We start from the raw sequence: 24,982 nt of genomic DNA on the forward strand, positions 1-24,982 counted from the left end.
TTCGAGTGCACGACCCTCACCTGAGTAAACGTTCTGCTTCGAGGTCCGGTTCGATGTTCGTCGGGCTTCGAGGTTCGGACTTCGATGGTCGGGCTTCGAGGTTCGGGGGTCGCCACTGTGATGTTGCTTATTCAGGCTGTCTTGAAGTCAACCAATTACTCTGCAATCGTTTGGGTGTAATTGTTCGGGTGTATTACGTGTTGTTGACCAACAAGTCAAACAAGAATAAAACAACACCGGTTGTAACAAGTGAAGAGATGTAGTCGACTCTGATGAACTATTGTATATAGGTTTATTCTGATAAAAGGCCACAGTAGAAGTCTCTGTCACTAAACACGTCGTTACCCTGGAGTGTTCTAACGCTAACTGATTTTTCGGTCTCTAACCCAACATATCCCAAACGTCACTAGTCCCGTTCAATATGCGTCATCTATGGTGCGTCGCTAAATAACTAACCTATATAAATAAGGTGTCTAACAATATATATATATATATATATATACTAACTTTTAGTATAGATCTCTTTTCAACTTTCAATATTTAGATTTACTGATGAGACTCTACTAGTCTAGATCTATGAGAAAGGTTGTACACATGTAGGCCAGTGGTCAGTTTTAAAAAGAGACTTTCATATTTTCTGAATGTAATTTATTCTTGTGACATATTGCAGACCAATAAACAGCCTTGAGAAAAAGCAAGGAAGCTGCTCAGTCTTAAGCTGTGATCGAGTCAAGAAAGAAGTTACAGTGAAAGAAAGGACAGGAGTCCATCCGTTTACTAAAACATACAATTTTGACCATGTTTTCCCTCCAGACTCTGAACAAATTGATGTTTACAAGTCTGTTGTTATGCCAGTGGTTGAAGAAGTACTTGCAGGCTACAATTGTACAATATTTGCGTGAGTGCTTTCCTCAAGAACTTTTGTAATAAATGATTTTAGGATATATCTATATAATAGTATATTATTATATGTTATATAATTATAGTACAATGACATTTCTTGTTAACATTAAGACTTAATAAAAAGTTAGATTTTTACCCAAGTCACCAAAAAGTATCCTGGTGGTAAACTTCTCAATCAATACCGAATTATGGGTTGCTAATTTAGCTTCTAATGATAGGATTAGGACTAAATTACTCTTAAATTTCCACATTGCTACATATATTTATTTATTATAACTGTACACCTGAAATACAATTATTTTATGGGACCAGGTTAATAAAAATCTCAAATATATGCCACTAATTAATATTACTCCAGATATAATACTAAAAAAATAATGAAATAATTATATAATATAAATCCATCTTAAATAGTCAACAGAGTTGATGGAGTAACTGAAATAATGTAATCATATATAATATAGTATTTTTTTTATTGTAATATATATATATATATATATATATATATATATATATATATATATATATATATATATTGTATGGGAAAGAATGTGATTGGTTGTGGATCTTTGACACCTTAGTCCATTTTGGTATTCAAGTATTATTTCTTCCTTGAATTTTTTAAGCTTAGAATTTTATTTTACATAAAATTTAGCTTAAAGCTTGATTTGGGTCTTTCCTTTTTAACATCAAATGGAAGGAGGGAAGCTGTTAATATATATAGCCTGTAGCATTATGTTTTAAAATAATGATCTTGTTGCTATATTTCTTACAGTCGAAAGTTATACTATAAATTTTTTAATTTGACTTCAGCTATGGACAGACTGGAACTGGTAAAACTTTTACAATGGAGGGAGAGAGAACAGAGGGATTAAATTCTACATGGGAAGATGACCCTTTAACAGGAATTATTCCTAGAGCCTTGCATCAGATATTTGATGCTTTACAAAATCAGGTTAATTTTGTTTTTATATTTTACTCATGCCATTCAAATATCAGTATGTAGAAGAAGCACATGAATTCTAAATGTTTCATTCTTTAATAATTAAGAACAAATTGTAATTTTAAATCTTATTTTCAATTGTAAAAAGTAATTTTATTGTTAAATTAAATAATGAAAAGCTCAATAAACCATCAACTTTTTTGATAATATATTTCAAAATGCTAATACACTTTATGTTGAGCTTGTTGAAAGCAAGCTTGTTACCTGACATTCTAGATTTCATTTAAGAACTAATAATATTTCTGCAGAATGACATTGAATTCTCTGTTCGAGTTTCATTCTTGGAACTGTATAACGAGGAACTGTTTGATCTACTTGGCTCCACTATAGATCCACTAAGATTGCGTATTTATGAAGACAATACTAAAAAAGTATGTATTTCTTATCATCTTCTAAAAAATATTTCAAAACTATTTAAAATAGATACATTTTGATCAATTGGCAAATTAGCTAAACTTTTTTTATTATTATTTTTTAAGCAAATTATATACCTTAAAAACACTAATTAATATTCTTTAACCAATTTTAGGGTTCCGTGATTATATCAGGTCTAGAAGAGGTAGTTGTGAGAAATAAAGATGAAGTTTATGAAATATTAGAAAGAGGTACTGCTAAAAGATCCACAGCCGCAACTCTGATGAATGCTGTCTCAAGGTACTTTAGTCCATAGACTACATCAATACATTACATTCTTATTAGAACTTTAGAAAAATTGTAATTGATATTTCTTTAAATTAGCATTGAGGACTTGGGTTAAATATATAATGGCATCTTTTTCAGTTTGATAAAAAAAAAATTAATGCTTACAATGTTAATGAATTTTTATTTTCAGTCGTTCCCATTCAGTGTTTTCTGTCACTATTCATATAAAAGAAAATACCATTGATGGTGAAGAACTGTTAAAGACTGGTAAACTTTACTTGGTAAGATTTGTGCAGATTAGTATTTCTTTACATTATCAGGGAGGTTAAAAGGTTTTATTTATTTATGTATTATTTCTTTTTTTATATTGATTTACAGATCTGTTTTGTGTACATATGTGTGCTTAAAATACATTGAGCTGCATTACTGTTAACATAAAATTATCACACTACTATTTTTAGGTTGATCTTGCTGGCTCAGAGAACATAGCACGATCTGGAGCTGTGGACAAAAGAGCTCGGGAAGCAGGTATCTTATTTTATTTTACCTGTTCATTTTTTCATGATACATTGTATGATAATTTAGAATTCATGATGGTGTACTTGCTAATAGGTTAAGAAATGTCAACCAAGAAAGCTTGTATCAATGAAGATTGTTAAATTAAATTTATCAATAATGAAAGGGAAAGTTATTCGGCTAAATCATCAGTCGATTTTGATTGTAGTATTAGTAGTTGTAGTATCAGGTGTCTACATTTGATAATGGGATTCAAAATTTTCGTCCCGAGACATGACGTTAAACTGCGCTCCTCTTTCCTTAGCACTTTTGGAGCTCAAAAGTGCCCTACTTCTTTTCTATCATTGTGTCTGCCTCCTCTTTTCCTAAGTCTGCCTTCATTGATCATCACACTGTCTCCTTAACTTTAAATTCAATTCTCACTACGTCCTAGACCAGTCCGTTAGCCGTGGACTGCGACGGGTAAGGGGGGATAAACAGATCCTGGTGTTTGAGTGGTGGCTATCTGAGGGTAAACCACAACAACACAATACTTTGGCTCCAAGTTCCCCTAGACCTGAGACCCAGATGGCCCGCTCTGGGTCAACCGGCTGGTCATGCCGAGCTACCTCCGAGCTGGAGGGCGGTGGCTGGAGGGTCAATCAGGGAGCTGCTGTATCGGACACATGTCCGATGTAGCAGCTGACTGAGTATAGCACCTGTGTAGCCCTGGCGGGCTCATTCTGGACATCCGAATGGCCCGTCCCCTTGTTGGACTCGATGGTGGGTGGGGAGCACAGGTGCCGAATTAACAAAAATATATATGGACAAAAAAACACACACAAAACTACTTGCCCCAGACCTATGTCTGGACAAGAAACGTCGAATTGATGATAAAAAAGAGAAGGCCCCAAAAAGCTGTGCCACCTGGCCATCATTTCTGGTGGTTAGGTGCACAGAGGAGGGAAAAAGCCTGACAAAGTTGAGCCCTTTTATTATCTATAAGGGACTCAAGTCAGTAGTGGGAGAGCCCAAGAGTGTGTCTAAGCTACACAAATCAATGGAACTCCTTGTAGAAGTAGACAGCAAGACACACTCTGATGGGCTTTTAAGATGCCGAAGACTCTGTGATCTCCAAGTGGAAGTCATGCCACACAAGACTCTGAACACCAGCAGAGGTGTAATCAGCTCTAGGGACCTACTGGAATGTTCCGAGAAGGAAATAGTGGAGGGCATTGAAGGAGTCACCCATGCCCGGCGCATTACCAGGCGCAGGGAGGGTGAGGAGGTCAAAACCACCACTATTATCCTCACATTCGGAACTAGGACACCGCCAGAGTATGTGAAGGCAGGATACCTACGAGTTCCAGTGAGGCCCTACATACCTAACCCCATGAGGTGCTTCAAGTGCCAGGGTTATGGACACGGCGCGGCAGTCTGCAAGAGGAACACTGTGTGTGCCAGATGTGCTGGAGAGGGTCATGAGGACAAGGGCTGCACAGCCCAGTTCAAATGCCCAAACTGTCAAGCTGGCCACTCAGCCTACTCCAAGGACTGCCCTGTGTGGAAACAGGAGGTTGCCGTGCAGGAGTACAAGGCAAGAAACGGATGTACCTTTAGCCAGGCGAAATTGGCTGTACTGGCCCTACCCAAGGGCCAATTCGGCTTGACAAAGACCTACGCCCAGGCTGTTGCTAAGATAGGAAGATCCATAGCCACACAGACGGACACATTGACCCCACCACCCCCTCCTCCTCCTCCAACTCAGAAGAAAACACTGCCAAAGAACACACCTCTGAAGAAACAAGAAAGCCCTGTTGTCATGCTAAAGAACAGGTTCTCTGTGCTTGCTGATGAGAGCATGGAGACTGAGCAGCATGTCAAAACCAATACTCCGGAAGAACCCGGAGACATCATGTCTGACACAGGTTCTCCTCAGAGAACCCAGCCAGACACCCCAACCTCTACCGAGTTAGAGGTTGACCAACTCCCTAAGGGGAGAAATCAAAGCGGAGAGGATGCCCGAGGTGAGAGAGGAGGAAATAACCTCCGCTCTAACCAGAGGGATCTCCCCTCTCCAGAGAGAAAGACTTCCCCCAAAAGGGGGTTGTCCTCCTCTCCATCCAAACCCAAGAATAAAAATACCAAGGTCACTGGAATAAAGGGAAACCCCTCCGGGGGCCTCCCAAGGCCAAATAGCTCCAAGTAGGTCATCTAGAATAAGCCATGGATTCCAGAATTGTACAGTGGAATTGTAGAGGCCTCAAGGCCAATTACGAGGAAATGCAGCTACTGATGGACTCTGAGACTCCTGTAGCTGTCTGCTTACAGCAAGAATGTTGAGGATGCAGAGAGAGCATCAGGTGGAGTCTGTATCCTTGTGAAGGATAGCATCCCCCATGAGAGGGTAGAACTACAGACCACACTACAGGCCGTAGCAGCTAGGATAACCCTTCACAAGGTTATCACTTGCTGCAGCCTGTATCTACCACCAGGCGCTCCATTAAACCGAACAGACATGGAGGACCTATTGAAACAACTCCCCCGGCCTTATTTAATCCTTGGGGATTTCAATGCCCATAACACCATGTGGGGATCCAACAATACCGACACAAGAGGTCGTATGCTGGAGGATATCTTCCTCCAACATGATTTATGCATACTTAATGATGCATCACCGACCTACTTGCACCCAGGAACTGGATCACTCACATGCATTGACCTCACCGTATGCGTCCCCTGACTTCTGGACGACTTTAAATGGTCAGTTAGCAATGATCTACGGGGAAGTGATCACTTCCCAATCATCATTACTAACAATCTCCCTTCATTAGGACGACCTCAGCGGTGGAAACTGAATAAGGCCGATTGCAGACCTGCCTACCGTTACGCAAAATGCGTATTCGTTACGCAAAATCTCCCAAAAATGACCGCCAGTACGCAAATACGCTTTTAACCCGTCGCGTTACGCATTTCGTATCCTTTTTTTTTTCTCCTCTCTAGACTAGCTTACAAGCGGTCAAGGAGGTCACGCTAAGCCCACCTGTGGGGAGAGAGGGGAAACAGAAAAGGTGGGGTGAACACAATGTGCCCAGATCTATACGTTGATTGGTTCTAAATAGCAATTAGATGTCTAGAAATGAAGAACGCGAGAGTGAGGGAGTAGCGGGTTGGTACCAGGTTGGTACCGTCAGTTAGCTGAAACACCAACGTGACTTTTTTTTTTTTTTGTAAGTTCATTAGTAGAAATTAGTTTTAGTATGATTTAAAATTTAGATTGACTAGATCTAGATCGATAACTACCATATAGTCTAGATCTATGCTAGATTCTTAGTCTTAGTATAGAATAGACCTACGGTCTACGTTTGTAGCGGATACACGGCATCAGTAACACTCTTGAGCCTAGATCTAGAGTAGATTATATTCATTATATAGACATAAAGTCTTAGACTTAGACATAGTTCCAGATCTAGTCTAGATATCATCTCTAATGATCTAGAATTAGATTGTAGATCTAATCATGACATCTAATATTATATATATATATGACAAAATGGTGGATTGCGTAAGTGTTACGCATTCTGGTGCCAAAATACGCATTTTGACCGTAAGTGTTACGCATTTGGACTTTTTTTGGTAGGCAGGTCTGCGATTGGGAACAATTCCAAAAAAGATGCTCCGAGGATATCACAGAAAATATCCTCGATGAACAGAACCCAGCTGATACCTTTGCTAGCAAGCTACTAAGTATAGCCAGGAAAGTTGTACCCCTAACCTCTGCAAACCCAAAACGGCCTAGCAAACCATGGTTTGATACAGCTTGCAAAAGTGCTATTGGCGATAGGAAAAAACGACTGGCTGCATTTATAAAGAATCCTTCCCAGGAAAACCTAAAGCTATTCAGGATAGCTAGAGCAAAGGCTAGACAAACCATACGGTCAGCCAAAAGGAATTCCTGGAGAAGTTTTGTCGGCAGTCTGGATGCCAAAACTTCTGCTAGAGCGGTTTGGAAGGCAGTAAGGCGAATCAAAGGGAAAGAATCAAATGCAATAGGGCATTTGAAAAACCAAGGACGAACTGTCACGTCCCCCAGAGAAATAGCTGACTGCCTTGCATCCTCAATAGCAGAAAAATCATCCACTGCACACTACACGCCAGAGTTCCAAAAAGTCAAAACCAGGGAGGAAGGACACCCCATTGATTTCAGGTCAGAGAACAATGAAGACTACAACAAACCGTTCTCGCTTTAGGAACTGAGGGAATCGCTGGACAAGTTACATGACACAGTACCTGGGGAAGACGAAATCCATTACCAGTTCCTCAAGCACCTTCCCGAACCCTCATTGGCAGTCCTGCTAGGGGTCTATAACTGTGTGTGGCAAACAGGCGCTTTCCCAAACAGCTGGAGGAAAGCCACAGTTATACCGATACCTAAACCGGGAAGAGACGGCTCTGACCCAGCTAACTATCGACCAATAGCACTAACAAGCTGCATCTGCAAAACCATGGAAAGAATGATTAACAGTAGGCTGGTCTGGTACCTGGAAAGGAATAAAGTGATCTCAAACTACCAGTGCGGATTCCGGCAGGGGCGGACAACTGACCACCTGGTAAGGCTGGAAGCTTATATTAGAAATGCATTACTCAGAAGAGAACATCTAGTAGCTGTATTCTTCGATATAGAAAAGGCCTATGACACAACCTGGAAACATGGCATTCTACGTGACCTGGCGCTTATGGGGCTTAAGGGACACCTCCCCCATTTTGTGGAGGAATTCCTGAAAGATCGAAAATTTCAGGTTCAAGTGGGCAACTCCGCTTCTGACACTCATGACCAGGAAATGGGTGTACCCCAGGGCAGCATTCTGTCAGTCACCCTGTTCAACATTAAAATAAATAGCATCATAAATGCGCTGTCCCCTGGCATAGAGTGCTCTTTGTATGTTGATGACTTTGTCATTCTCACTTATGGGAAAAACATTAACACCTTAGAAAGAAAATTACAGTTATGTTTAAACAAAATTCAGGGTTGGGCAAACTATAATGGTTTCAAATTCTCAGACTCCAAAACAGTTAGTATGCATTTTTGTAATCTAAGGGGACTCCACCCAGACCCTGAACTATTTATACACAAAAAGAAGATCCCTGTCGTGAAAACTACAAAATTTTTAGGCCTCACCTTAGATTCCAAATTTAATTTTCTCCCCCACATTAAGGAACTTAAGAAGAAATGCCAAAAGTCATTAAACATACTAAGAGTACTCAGCCATACGGACTGGGAAGCTGACAGATACCTTGCTGCTGCTCTATCGGAGTCTAATTCGATCCAAGCTAGACTACGGATCCATAATATATGGAGCAGCAAGGAAGTCGTACCTAAAAATACTGGAACCAATACAAAATGCTGCCCTGCGTCTCTGTCTCAGCGCGTTTCGTACATCACCTATCCCAAGTCTCCATGTGGAGGCTGGAGAACTCCCCATGGATATAAGAATGAAAAAGCTTGCAATGCAGTATATAGTCAAGCTAAAATCCAACCCCACGAACCCTGCTTTTGACTCCATATTTAACCCCACAGAGGTAGAATTATACAATCGAAGGCCTAACGTCATAAGCCGTTGGGCCTTCGAATGAGAGAACCCATCCAAAATTTAACCCCACCCATTGACCAAATCTCTAAAATAGAAACCCCTCAGAACCCTCCTTGGCTAATGAATAAACCCAAATTAAATTTATCCCTCCTCAATTTCAAAAAAGAAAATACAGACCCAAGCATACTACAAGTCCACTTTAGGGAACTGCAGGAGAGCTACGGAAATTGTGGCACCATCTACACAGACGGATCCAAAATGGAGGGAAAGGTCGCGTGTGCCTGCTCCTTTCGGAACAAAACAATCTCCCGTAGACTCCCCGATGGCTGCTCCATCTTTACGGCTGAATTGCACGCAATATTGCTTGCACTTATGGCCGTAAAAGCATCAGAAAGGAGGAAATTTATAATCTGCTCTGACTCCAAATCTGCATTGCAAGCTTTGGGGCGGATGAAGACTGACATCCCATTGGTACATAAGAGCCTGAAGCTGTTGGACCAAATAACAGCCGACCGTAGGGATGTCACCTTCATCTGGGTCCCCTCCCATGTTGGCATTGAGGGAAACGAAGCCGCAGACAGAGAAGCAAAGAGAGCCCTAAATCATGCGGTGTCAGGAACCCAAATTCCCTACTCGGACCTGAGACAAAGTATTGCCTATGCCACCTATCGAGAGTGGCAGAACCGATGGGAGGCTGAGACTCACAGTAAACTCAGGCAGATTGTGGCGGATGTCAGGTGGCGGCCCACATCTAAGGGTCTGACAAGGCGTGGTAGCACGACCATGTCCAGACTTAGGATTGGCCACACCTACATCACGCACTCTTTTGTACTGAAGAGAGAGGAGCCCCCACTTTGTGAGTACTGTGACTCTCGCCTCACCGTGGAACATATCCTCGTTGATTGCCCCAGATACCAGGATGTCAGGGCGAAATATTTTAGAGTCACTAATTTAAATACACTATTTGATAATGTCGACCCTGGGAAGGTACTGGGCTTTATCCGGGAAGTGGGGCTATCTACGAAGATCTGATTTATGAATTTGTGAACATGCACTATTTACATTACATTTTTACCAAATATTTAAATTTTTACTACCTTTACTATTTTAACTGTGAATAGACCTTCATTTTAATGATATGACTGTATAGAATCTGGCCCTTGTTGTTTAGAGAGAGAGGGATCCTTAGGGGACTGCAGGCAAGACATGGCCTAAATTGTGCCGATGTGCCTCAAATCAAACATCAACATCACATCAGATTCAAAATTTTGTAGTCCTCATTCTAATTACAAAAATTATAGGTACTGAAAAATTTTACTTTAAAGAGAAAAAAAAAGTGAAATATTAACAAAAATATAGAGTGCACGAGTATTTTGTCCCACCTCACCTTTCCACTATTCATTTTTTCCTTCTCTTCCTTTATCACTAGCTAATAGATAATGCATGACTTCTTTTATTTTATTTTTTTCACAATACCTAGACTTCTTTTTTTTTTAATACTTCAGTTTCCTTCTCAACCAAGTTTTGCTTATCTTCCCTATCATGATTTAGTTTTGTCTTTCCCACAATCGTCCTTTCTTCCCCAGCCTCTTTTCAAAGGATACAACTGCTTATTCCTTCAAGGCTGACTGTTTTTTCAGTGTGTTTTGAAATGTGTGGCTGTTAAAGCATTTAATTAATTATCAAATGATGTAGAATACATGTCATTTTCCCACAAAAAAGAAATTTTATTTTTAAAATTTTTTTTTGTAGATATAAAATCTCAAAATGGGCTTAACTAGAGTACACTGAGCATACTATTTTGATTGTTAAGAACATACATAATAATAATAGTAAAGAAAACAATTTGTATGTGGCTTGAAAGCACAAGTTTGCCACACATACACAGAATTTTTTTTGTTAACCTTGCTGTTCTTGTTTTTGTTTTTTTTTCTATAGGAAATATTAATCAATCACTTCTGACACTAGGCAGAGTCATAACTGCTTTGGTTGAACATGCTCCTCATGTTCCTTACAGGTACAGTGCATGTGCATGGCTGATTATAATAACCCATTTCACGCTTTATTGGCCTTAGGGGGAAAAGAGCACTTGTACGAATTAGCTCAGGCTTATATGGGATAAGATGTGTTTTTATTATTAGAGATGTCATAATATTCTATTGCTTAATTATTTGTTTTCATTAACCACAAAAAAAATCTTTATCGAAGGGAGAGCAAGCTCACAAGACTTTTGCAAGATTCTTTAGGTGGACGTACTAAGACATCAATAATTGCCACCATTTCTCCAGCTTCATCCAATTTGGAGGTAATTAAATTTTGAAAGTTTGGCTTTGCACACAGATGCACTAACTTCACATGTGTGCTTTTAAGATAATAGGTTTAATAATGACTTATATCAATTCTTTTCCCAGGAAACTTTAAGTACTCTTGACTATGCATTTAGAGCAAAGAACATCACAAACAGGCCAGAGATTAACCAGAAATTAACCAAAAAAGCATTATTAAGGGTAAATTTTATTTTAAAATTATTTATTATTTTTACTATTTGTAAAATGTGTACTCTGTACTTTGAACAATTTATTTTATTTTGATTTAAGGAATATAATGAAGAAATTGAAAGATTGCGAAGAGATCTTCAAGCCTGTAGGGAGAAAAATGGAATCTATGTTGCTGAAGAAAATTACATGTAAGTTATTTCTTATAAAGTTAATTCTTTTTGTTACTGATGTATTGCTTTCGAAATTAAAAAAAATTGGTTTAGTCAAATTTAAAGATTTTTCACGTGACAGCCTATATTCATTTCAGTGCAATGCATAATAAGATAAGTCAACAGGAAGAAATGATTCAGGAATTGGAAGACAATATTGAATGTTTAAAAACAGAAATGAAAAATGTGAGTTTTTTTTTATTGTTTTTTTTTTAAATTTGTATCTTCTTTTTCATTGTTTTACTTTAATGTATAGTGTCATTTATAACTAAAATGTCATTATAGTTGACCTTTCAAAAACCTTTAATTAACTCTGGTTGTTTATGTGCTGTTTAGTTGTTTTGTCCACATCTTTTGACTAATTTTGGTTTTCATTTTAGAGTAATGTTAGTTTTTATTTATATTTCTGTGTGATTTCAATTCTCTGCAACCTACATATTTTGTCACATCTAGTCTAGCGCAGACATTGTCCGCTGGTGGCTGATTTAGATTCTCTTTTCACCTTCTACACCTGTCCTTGGCAGTGTATCCGCACCCTTTGTAAGTGATCTTCAGCTTTCTCATTCCGAAGCCAGGTGCTCTCTTCCTTGTCATTTAAAACAAGATGGCGCCTAAGCTGGTCTTTAAAGCGTTTCCATGGGGCACCTTTGTTACATTGACCACCTTTTAGCTCATCAAAGAAGACTGCCTTTGACATGTTTGTCTCCTATACAGGATACATGCCCTGCCCAGCATAACTGTCAGACTATAAGAAGTCCCTCTATACTGTCCATAATGACATTTGCACCATCATTGTTTTTAGTGCGGTCTTGTCAATGATGGAGTGTAAACATCTTTGTAAAAGGGTTCAAGAAGTCTTAGTTGCTTTCTGTAAAGTACCCATGTATCAGAGTTGAAAGAGCCACTACTTGGTAGACACTGATTTTTGTAGGCAGGCGGAGCGATTTATTCCGCCGCACTCTCGCTTGGTGGAGTCTATAAGCTCTACTGACCATCTTTATACCTAATTCAATAAAATATTGATATAAGATAAGTCAACAGTGCAAACATCTTTGGTAAAGGCATTAGATTTGTTAGAATTTTCACACAAAGACATGGATCAAATGATTACCTTTAAATATTTTCCATTTTATTTTCTTAAAGCTTTCAGATCTGTTCAGTGAAACTAAAGAAGAACTTAAAATCACCTCAGATAACTTAGCTGAAACAGCTCAGAATCTTTTTGTAACATCAGAAACTTTAAAGATCACAACCAATGAGCTCAAAGTAACTAAAGATGACAGAGATGAACACAAATTCCTAATGCAAGAGCATGCCAAGACTGAAGAACTCCTATATTCTCAGGCTGAAGATGTAAGCTGATGTACTGATATTTAAAAAAAACTTTTTTAATTCAAAAAGAACAAAAAAGAAAATTTGATTCTATTTGACATTTCAGTTGTTAAAAACTGCTCAGTCCTCCATTTCGGATGTGGGGGGTCTTCATGCCAAAATTGACAGAAAGAAAGCAGTAGAGCAGCATAATGAACAGGAAGCTTCTGACTTTAATGGGGACCTGCAGAAAATGCTTCAGACAATTCAAGATATGATTCAAAAAGTACATGATGAAGCTGATGACATCAATGAAAAAGCATGCAAACAAATAGGTTAGACTTTATTAAATATTTTTATTATTGTATTATACTGCATACATTCAGTTTGCTATAATTTAAATGCTAATATTAATTCTATTGCTATTAGATGAGCTTGTTCAGCAGCATAAAAAGGAGATTACCACAACCAAACAGAATATAAAGAATTTCCTTGACTTGATGGAGAAAGATTTGCAAGAAACTCTTAATAGGCATAACATCTTTAGTACCAGTAGGAGTGAATGGGGGAGCATGTCTTTGAAAAAATGTGCTGAGATGCAGGTATATTAGTATTAGAAGCATTTCATATTTGGTCTTTCCTTAAGTAAAACCTAAGTAATTTAAGCAGTAATATATTTGTTTTATTTTGATATTGTTAGGAAGCTGCTAAGAAAATTTGTCTTAAAATGCAATGTGAGGTTTCTGAATCACTTAAGTCACAGAAAAAAGATTACGTTGAGCAAAGCCAGCTTTTATCTGAGTCTTGCAAACTTATTTGGCAGCAGGTATTTATGATTGTTTTAGTTTTTTGTTTTTTTTTAAATAATTTTGCTGATTTGCTTTAAATTATAATATTATATTTGGAATTAAAACTCTATTTCAGAAAGAAGCAATGTATTTAACTTTGAACAAGTGCCACACCGACATTATTGCCCAGATGTCAAAAGTTATTGTGAAGAGTAGTAGCCATTTGTCAGAACTCAATAATCAGAATGCTGAATTAAAAGAATACTTGAAAAATGCAGAAGCTAAAGAGTTAGATTTGGAACAGGTAAAAGCTCACATGCTTCTGAATTAAGATGAATTATATAATGTTTTCTCTTGTGGTTTTAATCATAAATTATGAAAAAAAAGTCACAACTTAACTAATTAGATCTAAAATCAATATTGTTTAAAAACTTTTTTTTTACAGAAAATTACAGAGATGTTTTCTGCGAGAAGGCAACAATATAATGAATTGCTTGGAAAGGTAAAATCATTTGAGTTTATTTTTAGATGTGTGTGTATATTGTTTCTATGGGATTCTATAGATCATACAATGTGATAGTGTAAATTGTAGTTGAGATTGTGGTGTTGAAATTTGTTACTTTTATACCTCAGAACTATGTCTGATCATCCAAACTTTACTGTAATTGCTGGAGATGCTTATTTAAATGAAGAAGCAAAACAAAAATCCTTTTGATTAAATAAAATGCATTTATTCTATAACTTGGAATCACTAGAATATTGAACACATTTCAAAAATACACAATACAAATTAATTTCACTTGTAAATTCACAAAAGTAGACATAAAACAACTTATTTGAAACTTCAACGCTCCGGTAGCTGTCTTGCATATTTATATATATATATATATATATATATATATATATATATATATATATATATATATATACTCAAAAGCCCTCCGAAGAAATCTATTGAAGCTATCATATTTACTGGAATCAAAATAACTATAAAACATATTTGTCAATCTTGATGCATAATTACCATCTTCTTGAACTTGTGATAAACCTTTTTTTTTTTTTTTTTTTTTTTAACTGTGATACCTTGATGCATACATTACATGAAAGTAAATCAGGCTTTCATCTCAACACTATTAAAGAAGCTTTGTTCATCATATAATTGATGGTTGCCAACATCTATAAAATTTTACATTTATTCATTTTTTTAAATTCTTAATATTGTATTATTTCAGACACAAGCACATCTTGATAAGCATCAGAACTCTAATTCTGCTTTTGTTTTGGATTTGAAAAAGTAAATGTTTTTAAAATTTCTATTTCTGCTTACTTTGAATGATCCAAATTAATTAAAATAAAATAGAACAATGCCTTTTCAATGAGCTATTTATAAAGTGTAAACAACTAAAGTGATACGTTTTCAATCTAAATAATACTTGACTAAATATCTGTCAATCATATCTATACACTATTTACTTTTAGTGAAGAAAGCAAAATGACTCAACTACTGGAAGAGCATGTGGAGTCTATAAAAGAACAAATGGACACATGTGTGCACAAAGCATCAGCTTCCATGGAAAAGGTAATAATAATGTACAGTGCTTTAGTAATATTTCATGGCCTACATCTACAGACATTAAATTAGCTTAAATATATTTGAATTTCAATTTGTGTTATTATTATATGTCATTAAGTTTCTCTCTTTTTTTTTTTTTTTTTTTTTTTTTTTTTTTATTGCATTTTAAAAACATTCCTGGACACAGCTGGCTGAAAAGAGGTTGAGGGTTGGGCGTCAGGTCACTTTTTAACTGAGAAATATCTAGTTTTTTGTTTGTTTTTCTTGGGATTTGTTCTAGTTAGGATTCATATTTTAGTTTTAAGTCTAATGTTAATAGGATGGCTGCCTGGTTGTGCTGTTTGCGCGCTGGACTGTCGTTTGGATTTATCGATGGTCCTGGGTTCAAGCCCTTCCCGTTCCCATCCCCTGTTATCCTGCAGGAGGTTTGGACTAGGAAGTAAACTATCTTTAACTCTGAAGAAACATCCGAAACATGTAAAACATTTTACAAACAAACAAACAATAGTATAAAATGTTATAGTTTTATTTTGTATTTTTTAAAATCATTATTGGCACCTTTTTGGGTAGAAATACAAGAAAGGTAGTCTTGCTAGTAGTCCTTTTTCCAGGGCTAATGCAATTAGATGCCTCTTTATGTATAAAAAGAATAGCTGTGGATCTATGACTGTTCTCATAGGAACACCTTGGTTTTCAGTTGTTAGTATTGATTTGAAGCAGTCTATGATTACACTTTTCTCACTACCAAGTAGGCAATTTAGGATCCATTGATGTAGAATTGTTGACTAGAAATGCCAACATTTTTCAATTTGTTGAATTTAAACAAATGACTTCGAGGAGTACTTGAAGTTTAATTAGATGTCATCAGTTTGCTCAATATTATCTTAATTTTTTTTAGATATTATCCTAAACCTTACTACTTGATTCTCCCATAATCTAAATATCTTTTTTTTTTTTTTTTTTTTTTTTTTTAATAAATTCAATATTTCAATTTCAGACAACACAGATGATAAATAGTAGGGATGAATTATTTCCTCAAACAATAAATAAAATAGCTGGTGCTGTTGAACAAAATAATAAGGTAACAAGATACATTTTTCAGAAACCATTGTCTTTTAAGATCAAATTGTTATATAATAAATCAAGATACTTTCTTTAAGATTACAGTAGGTTTCTATTAAAAGTGCTATGCAAATTAATTATTTCATTATAAAATTGAAACTATTATACTTTCCTCCTCTTTTATTTTTACATAAAGTAGACTCAAAAATGGTATTTTCCAAGGTTTGTGTTTTGAGCTGAGCACTCTGTATATTACATTACTTTCATTTCAGCCTGAACTCCTTGCATGGAGTTGTAGCAGAATGTCAGAAATTATTTTTTTCACTACAATCATTGTTTGTCATTCATACTGGTGACCAAATTAATTTATTATTTGTTAATATGAAAGGGACATTTCTCCTGAAATTATCTTTCTTATATTTTCTAGTTCATTTTACTGTTCTTATTCTTTTATTATTAGGTATCTTATTTCCTATGTAATTATTGTTTTCCTTCATTTATTAGAGCCCAAATATGACATGTGGGCTGAATCTGTTCATGAGCCTGTCTTTTGTTTCAGTACTTTTCTTTTAAAATGCCATATCAGCAGAGCTATTCTGTAGATTACTGCATTTTCTGTTTAATAGTATCTCTGTCCAATGTCCTTTCTCAATTAAAAGAAAAAAAGCTTATAAAAGTATTAAATAACTTTCACAGACTTGTTATAGTTATTCTCTGCTCTAGATGTTATGACCTCTAGTTTCTTGACCTCACATTTCTTAGAAATCCTGTTCATATGCTTATTCCCCTGTTTTTTACCTAGACAACATACAATTCTCTGCTTTTTGTTTAGATTCTCAGGAATAGGTTTTGTTAATTTTATTCATGAAATTGATAAGTAACTCATATCTCTGTTTGACCTCCTGAGTTGACTAACAAGTTTAGTTCCGGATACTTTTCTTGTGTAGTGCAACTTGTCCAACATGAATCCAGCCTTTTTCAAAGCTTAAGTTCACTGTGTGCAAGTGGAAAACTAGGACTCATACTTTAAGGATGGCTGCCTGGTCGTGCGGTTTGCGCGCTGGACTGTCGTTCAGATTTATCGATGGTCCAGGGTTCAAACCCTGCCCGCTCCCATCCCCCGTCGTCCTGCGGGAGGTTTGGACTAGGAAGTAATTATCTTCAACTCTGAAGGAACATCCGAAACATGTAAAACATTGTACAAACAAACATTGTAAGCAAACTTCTATATGAAAACACACAAATTGTTAACTTTATCACAGTTCTAAAAAATTTGAGAGCAAAACTTTGAAGTAACATCAGAATAAAATTAGAATGAAATTATTGACATAATTGTTCAAATTGTAGCTCAGAGTCCTACTTCTGTAATTTTCTCTGCTGACAAGGTGAGAAAGTAGATGAACTTTCTAGAATACTTATAAAAACTATTGACTTCAGCATTTTAGTGGTGGATTTTTTAAATAATTGTACAATTTACATCATTCAATGAAAAAAAAATTAGACGTGCTCAATAGTTGAGTTTAGTTAATAACTAAAAGTCCAAGGTTATTGTATATATAGACATATAATGTTATTTCAATTACAGCATTTACAGGAAGGATATGAGATGGTAGAAGAAAGCATGAAGACATTGCATGAAATTTCAGAAACTTTTAAAACTGAACAAACACAGACAATAAAGGTAATATCAGTTCTTTGTTTTTACTTGTTTGTGTAACAAAATAACTGACTAGACAGTTTACTAGAAATGTATTTCTGATTTATTTTCATAATATTTGTCTTCATTGATAATGTTGACATTTGTTTTAAACTATTTCAAACAGCATATTCTAGATGTAAATTATGACCATTCCAAGACCGTCAACACATACTTAGATGAAGAAAGCATTCAATTCTTAGCAAACACAGCTAATGCATTAAATCTACATGGAGCTTTGTCATCCACTCTGAATAATGGACTGCAGAAACCACATGAAGAGCTAGCAACAACAGTTTGCAAAGTTGATGACTTTTTCACTAAAAGGCTAAGGAAAGATATTCCTACAGGTGGGATTGATATGCATATTCATATAGGATTTTTTTTTATGCATTGAGATTCGAGAAACTTAAACGTCATTTGTTTTTATCTGTTCTTAATTATTCAATGGCATTATAGTGCAGCAATGCAAAAATAAATTATTTTTTATTTTTTTTTGTTGAATTATATTTTACATTTCTTATGAGGAAGAAAAAAAAAAAAGGAGAAAATCACTAACTTATTAAATTTTATATTTTCATTATGTTTTTTTTTTTAGGAATGACCCCACAAAGATGTGAATTTAAATACCCACAAAACTTGGTGAAAACTGATAATCATGAGATCCTACTGGAAAATTATCGAAGCAACAAACATTCTAATGACCCAATAGTAATGAACTTAGAGCAGCAATTGGAAACAGCTGTTGATGACTTACTGCCTGACTCATCAGAGGTAAAAAATAAAATATTTTAAACCTTTTTTCCCCTCTATACAAATATTATATTAAATATTTATAATAAACACTATCTAGCTCCCAAATGAAGATGTTGTGAAATCTAGGTTATATAGCTCAAATATAAGACTACTAGTCAACACACAGCATTATTTTGCAGGGCCAGCCTTAGGCCAATGCAACCTATGCGACTGCAGTGGACCCTGCAATTTCAAAGGACCCGCGCTAATTCTAGGTGTAAATTATTAAATTAAACCATTTTATAACTTATAACAGAATTCCTGCAGCCTCCTGAGCTCCTTGAAATCTCCTGAAATTGCAAAACATATGAAAAAGTCATGGAAATCTTTGGAAATTATCAAAATCTTTTGAAAAATAAAAAAAATTACTTCCTAAAAATATAGACAAAAAATTGTCATTTTGGGGTGGCATTCAAAATGGAAAATGCCAATCCTACGCGCGATTAAAAAAAACGGCATTATGCAATACCTGTAATTGTGGAATCTGGTGAAAGAAGATTCTCGCACCTCAAACTAATGAAGAATTACTTGAGGTCAACAATTCTCGAAGATAGATTGTAACATTTTGTAATTCTTGCTATTGAGCGTGATTTATGTAGGAAACAGAATTTTTATGATATACTCTATGGCTTCGCTACACGCAAGGCTCGTAAAGTAATTCTGTAGGTAGTAAAGAATGAATAAAATGCAAAGACAAATTTAATTTCTAATACAAATTCTTAATTCTCACTTATTATCCATATCCCTACCCAAACTTGGCCCCACTAAATCCATTTCACATAGGGCCCCACAACGGTTGAGTCCAGCCCTGCTATTTAGTGACGGGTGTGAATGCAGAGTAGATTACTTTTTCTCCTCCCCCTCCCTCTTTTTTTCGTCACTAAAACTACGTGGGGTAGAAATAATAAAGAGTGATTTTTCTATGACTTCTTGGTCACAACAGTTGATTCCGGCCCTGCTATTTTGTGACGGGTGAATACTACTTGTTTCCACCCCCCCCCCCCCCACCCCCCACTTTTTTTTCCTCCCCATTGGGTAACTCTTGTCCATCCGAGTTGCAGAAATAAAAGAGTGATCTTTCCTTTACTTCTTGTCCAAACTCTTGAGCCATGAAGAGAATTATATATATAAATGTTAGATTTTATTTATAAAAAAAAATACAAAGTTTATACATTTTAACATTTCTAATAAATTTGTTTTAAAAGATATAAATTTCTGAAATACTGAGGATTTTCATTTTATGTAGATAATCCTAGTTCATAGTTAGAAAAATATTACTTATCCAAATGTTTTGAACAAATTTTAATCAGCAGAAAGATGATGTAAATTTCATTGTTTTTTTCCTTGTCCAATCAGGATATCTATCGATCTGTTAGTGTTGGCAATTTGAGCAATGCAGGAAGTGAGAAGTCTTGTGTATCAGCAGTTAGTACATCAGGAGTCTCTACTGCTAGTGTTAAAAGCAAAGTGAGTCAACACAAAAGTATTTAACTTAAAATAACAATTAGTTTACGACAATATTGAATTATCGCTATCACTAGCATTAATAAGGCAGTCAGAAAATTTGAAAAAGTGCAATACTTCAATACTTCTATTTACAGTGACTTTGAACAATCTTTTGGAAGCTTATTTACAAAAAAAAAAATTCCAAGTACCTTAGATTTTTAGATTTGTAAATGTTTCTTATTATGATGTGTTTTTCAACTGATCATTTGTCAATCACAGGTTTGATTAAAATGCACTCTAATGAACAAATTAGAATATGCAATGATTTGTTGCATATGAAGGTCACATAGGCAACCTTTCTAATTGATTCGATTTAGAAATTATAAATTTTGTTTACTTTTGAAATGTCACAATTTATAAGAAAAAAAAATATTTTCTAAGCTACAATTTATATTTGGAATCTAGCTAAAAGTTTTATTTCATGAATGAAAATAAAGTTGTAAAAATGAAACAGGAAATTTACATATCACACATGCTTAAGCTCTTCACTTTATATATTAGACTATAAAATTAATTATAGTCTGAGATTTGTCTGTCTCATTTGAACAAATTTCAAGAATTTTTATTGTACTATCTTTATTTCTAAATAAACTAGTACCTTGAGAGAACCAATACAACTTAACTTTTCATTAAATTGTAAGTTACAAAAAAAAATGGAAGAATGAAACATGTAGTTTTCATAAACCCTAAAAACCCAATAAAAAAAATTTCCTGCTCATTTTTTCTTTCTGTTTTGTTGTTATTGTTGTTTCCCAAATCTCATCACTTAGTTATTTACTTTTCCTAGATGTCAGACTTTGACTCAGTCAAAGAAAATAAACCCCGGACGAGGAAGCCAACGCAACCAAATTCAAAAGTGACTTTTAAGGCTTCTTCAAAAACACCATCTAAACTGAAAACGCCAAGTAAAACTACTGCTCAGCCACAAGCTACCAATGGTGGAAATGTCAGAACCAAACTTCCTCTGAGATCAAATAATCAGGCTTCATGATTTGTGTTGCATTTTTATTATTTTTTTAATGTCACTAAATTAAAATATTCAGATATTACATGTACTATGTCAACATATAATTAGCAAAACACTTTTTTTTTTTAATTTGATCTCTCCAAAGTAATAGATTGTAGTGTTTGTATGTGTTTTGTTTTTTAAGAAAGTGGTTTAAAAAAAGATAATGCATATTTGTGTTCTTTTTTAATGCTTTTATTTATATATGTCCAAGCACACTAGAATTACTCATGTCTTATAATTGCTATTGGTATAGAACTGTATATAGTTATGACAAGAATAAATATAATCTAAGTGTTGTTTAAATGAACAAATAAAGAAAATGTGTGTATGGTGTATGGCTGTAATATGAAGATGTAATGTAAACAAACAGTTTGATTGGGGCAATTATGAACATTTATGTTTTTGCATGTGTGTCACTTCTATAAATGTCTTATTTATTCCTTGGGTTATTGGTTTTTTTTTATCCAGATAAAAAAATTTATATGTTCAAAAATTTTTTAAAGTATTGGTATTGGAAAATTAAATATTTGAGAATAAAAACATTTGTCTTAATAATTTTTCACAAAAATCTCTTAAATGTTAAAATTTCATGTGAAACTTTCAAGGAGTTTGAGGCATATCTTCATCCATTCTCCTTTGACAAGCTTTTTTTTTTAGTCAAGTTCAAAAATTTTTAAAAGTTTCCTTACAGGTATTAGTGAGTTTTTTTTTTTTTTAGCATTTGATTTATTGGTCAAGTTGATATATCCTTACCATATTTTGTATAAACAAAAAAAAAAAAGTTATGATTAAGACTTGTAGTCTGAACCACATAGTATTATGTGTAGAAGAAAACAACAAATTTACTAATATATAGTATTTTAGTACTGTAACCAAATATATTTATTCTTAAATTCATGTGTAGAAATATTAAGTAAGATTTAATAATAGTACCAGCATTTATTTATTTTTAAATAAATACAGAATCAGATTAATTAGTATTTGTATGGTAGAATATAGAATGTGTGTAATTAATGGTATATTATAATTATTGACTTGAAAACAAAATCAACTTTTGTTCTGAAAACTTAAAAGTGCCTTTTAATTTTATTACATACTCACCAGGGGATGTATAGAATGACAGCACTGCTTTTTTTATGTGTAAACTCTCTCATCCATCAATATTTTATCCATATTTTTTGTTCAATGGAAAAGTTCATTATCTTTGTTGCATGTTGTAAATATCTTTGTACAAACCTAATAATAATAAAAAGACCACTTCTAAAATAAATATCACTCACTCTTTCTACTTTAAAGTTACTAATTTAAATATATGTAAATATCGTTTTGTACAATTATATCATATACAAAGACTACTTTTTAAAATAGATACCAATTTCATGTTCTGGTTGTTAAATTTCAATTTAATTTCAACCAGTGTGCGTTATAGCAATACATTAGCTATCTTTCTGGAAATAATTTTTTTGTTACTATTTTCAGTCATTGTTTTATGTTTTGAAAAAATTGAAATTTTAATCTTTTTTTTTTTTAAATAAAGTAGTCTAATACAATTAAATAATAAATAAACATGTTTAAAGGGATGTTTTGTTATTGTTTATTTATTTATAATAAATTAGTATTTATTGAATAGGACAGGTGCTTCTAAGTTTACAACTTTTCTTGTAAAATACAATATATTTCTTTAGATTTACAATTATAAGCCAACTCAAAATGTTTAGTTGTCACTTACCAAATGACTAATGCTATCATAAAACTCCATTTGAATGAGAGCTTGAGAGGTTCAAATCCTCTATGGCAAAAGTTCTGGAGAGAAATCCTGCTGTTATGCATAATGCATGTATGTCACCATGCAGATAAAAAAAAAAACTGGTTTTCCGACCTGTTGAAGAGTTCAGCAATTCTGGGGCAGTCGAAAAGAATATTATAAGACAGTTTCCTCTTCCCACAGCATGGCACTGTGGATCAAGGTCTGTCCTGAGCCGGGCGAAATACAAGCCAACAGGACAGTGGCCCATCCTGCTCTGTGCTTTGATAGAAACCTCAATGTGGGAAGTGACAATAGAGAGAAAATTTTGAGCACACGTCTACATGGACTTGAAAACATAAATGCAATGGATAAATGCTTACAGACTTTAGATTTTAGATGAACTGATGATAGGATGCAGCATTTTTACTCACAAAAGATGCCACAAAGTAGCATGGGTCTCACAAGACAAAATGAAACAGATCAGCAATAAAACAAAAATAAATAAAAAGGAAAAATTTGACCTAGACAAGGTCCATATCAAACAGATTAAAAAATCAATTTTAACTTTTAAAAATAGTTTAGCTGTGCTACAACTGGAGGAACCTAAACAAAGTATAGATAAATCATGGCAAAATTTAATAGAAATTTTTACATAAACAATCAAGGCTACTAACACAATGTCCAGCTGGAATAACCTGCCCAGTATGCAGCTGAACATAAGGAGATACCAAACCACAGTGATAATACCTGATCCCACCCTGAATGATGAAAGTGGTCATTATCGAACTATGATGGACAAAGATAAACTAATATAAGATTTCTATGTTGCCACTCATTTCTATAGAGGATGAAAAAGATACAGACGTTTTGATGTTTAAGTGCTAAAAAAATATTGAAGAAAAATTAATTTATAGATGAAAAAAAAAGTAAACAATAATTGCTCTCATAGAAGCTGGTCAGGAAAAGGGTAGTGGCAGAAAATATCAAAACATAATTATCTTTGAAGGGACTTTGATCTAATACAATTTTAACTATACTGGTATGCGTGCTGTGATAGGTGGAAAACGTAATTCCCGTTAAGTCAGTCAATGCTCCAGCTGAAATAACCTGCCCAGTGTGCAGCCGAACATCCCAGGCTCACATAGGTCTCACCAGCGTCACCAGCCACATGAGGAGGCATTTAATTCGGTGCAACGCCCTCAGCCCCCTGGATGACAAAGTGCTCATCATCAATGGATGAACTATATTCGATGGGAAGTTTTACCCTATATACTTTATATACCGGTAGTTTATAATTTTAACAATGCAATACAAGAGGCCTTTCTAGCCAGCTTTTTACTTTTGTTGACCATACAATTAATACAATGGAAGTATACACTATACAGTATATAGATCTCCCTCAACAATAAGGATTTTTGTTCTTAGTAAGTAGGTCCCATACATTTTGGTAGTAAATAGATCTAAATGCATATTTCTGATTGTATTACAATAGATATAATAAATGAAAAACTGTCATGGAATCCACATATTGATGAAACTACAAAAAAAAATCAAACAAAGCATTAGGATTTATTAAAAGAAATTTCTATAAATCAAATAAGAACATAAAACTAAAATGTTATTTAACCTTGGTTAGGCCTATAATAGAATATGCATCCTCCGTTTGGGACCCCTCAACTCAGGAAAACATTAAGAAACTGGAACAGACACAAAATAGAGCAGTGAGATTCATAACAAACGAATATTCATATTTGACTAGAGTAGAGTAACACCTTTATTAAAATCACTAAATTTAGAAAGCCTTCAGGAAAGAATGCTCAAAAGTAAAGTAGCAATCATACATAAAACACTGAACCATAATCTTCAAATACAAAAACAAAGTTTAATAAAATACTCTGAAAGACACAAAGATAAAGGCACATTCCTCGTCCCATATGCTAGGACAAATTTGTACAAATACTCCTTCTTCCCTAGTGCTATTAGAGCATGGAATGGGTTGCCTGTGCTAGCCAGGAAAACCAGTGACTTGGCAGAATTTAAGTCATTGGTTAATATGCATGACTAAATGCATGACGCGTAGGACGTAATCATCTTCTTTTTTGAAGTAACGTCTGTATTATATAAGACATAAGATAAGATAAGAATGGGGAAAAT

At 34.7% G+C, this 24,982-nt stretch overlaps 1 protein-coding gene and 1 long non-coding RNA gene across 2 annotated transcripts in view; one reads left to right on the forward strand and one right to left on the reverse strand.

Annotated features, from left to right (window-relative positions):
- LOC106078401 (kinesin-like protein KIF11-B) overlaps nt 1–22,661 on the forward strand; it is a 35,512-nt gene extending 12,851 nt beyond the window's left edge. Inside the window, exons 2-26 of the mRNA XM_056029689.1 lie at nt 671–898; nt 1,717–1,858; nt 2,155–2,277; nt 2,436–2,560; nt 2,739–2,829; nt 3,010–3,076; nt 10,573–10,651; nt 10,843–10,939; nt 11,046–11,141; nt 11,232–11,320; nt 11,440–11,527; nt 12,485–12,694; nt 12,780–12,987; nt 13,082–13,254; nt 13,353–13,478; nt 13,577–13,744; nt 13,886–13,942; nt 14,673–14,734; nt 14,920–15,019; nt 16,011–16,094; nt 17,661–17,756; nt 17,899–18,121; nt 18,370–18,545; nt 19,923–20,033; nt 20,860–22,661. Coding sequence (XP_055885664.1) covers nt 671–898; nt 1,717–1,858; nt 2,155–2,277; nt 2,436–2,560; nt 2,739–2,829; nt 3,010–3,076; nt 10,573–10,651; nt 10,843–10,939; nt 11,046–11,141; nt 11,232–11,320; nt 11,440–11,527; nt 12,485–12,694; nt 12,780–12,987; nt 13,082–13,254; nt 13,353–13,478; nt 13,577–13,744; nt 13,886–13,942; nt 14,673–14,734; nt 14,920–15,019; nt 16,011–16,094; nt 17,661–17,756; nt 17,899–18,121; nt 18,370–18,545; nt 19,923–20,033; nt 20,860–21,063 — 3,223 coding nt within the window. The 3' untranslated portion in view covers nt 21,064–22,661. The remainder of the gene's footprint in view (nt 1–670; nt 899–1,716; nt 1,859–2,154; nt 2,278–2,435; nt 2,561–2,738; nt 2,830–3,009; nt 3,077–10,572; nt 10,652–10,842; nt 10,940–11,045; nt 11,142–11,231; nt 11,321–11,439; nt 11,528–12,484; nt 12,695–12,779; nt 12,988–13,081; nt 13,255–13,352; nt 13,479–13,576; nt 13,745–13,885; nt 13,943–14,672; nt 14,735–14,919; nt 15,020–16,010; nt 16,095–17,660; nt 17,757–17,898; nt 18,122–18,369; nt 18,546–19,922; nt 20,034–20,859) is intronic.
- Nucleotides 22,178–24,911, reverse strand: LOC106078408 (uncharacterized). Its single transcript, XR_008777961.1, has 3 exons — nt 24,723–24,911; nt 22,811–23,120; nt 22,178–22,317 (listed from the first exon to the last, which is right to left on the reverse strand). It is a non-coding gene; the product is annotated as an uncharacterized LOC106078408 (long non-coding RNA).
- Nucleotides 24,912–24,982: the final 71 nt, after the last annotated feature.

The sequence above is a fragment of the Biomphalaria glabrata genome, chromosome 1 (genome assembly GCF_947242115.1).
Source record: "Biomphalaria glabrata chromosome 1, xgBioGlab47.1, whole genome shotgun sequence".
Lineage (NCBI taxonomy): Eukaryota > Metazoa > Mollusca > Gastropoda > Planorbidae > Biomphalaria > Biomphalaria glabrata.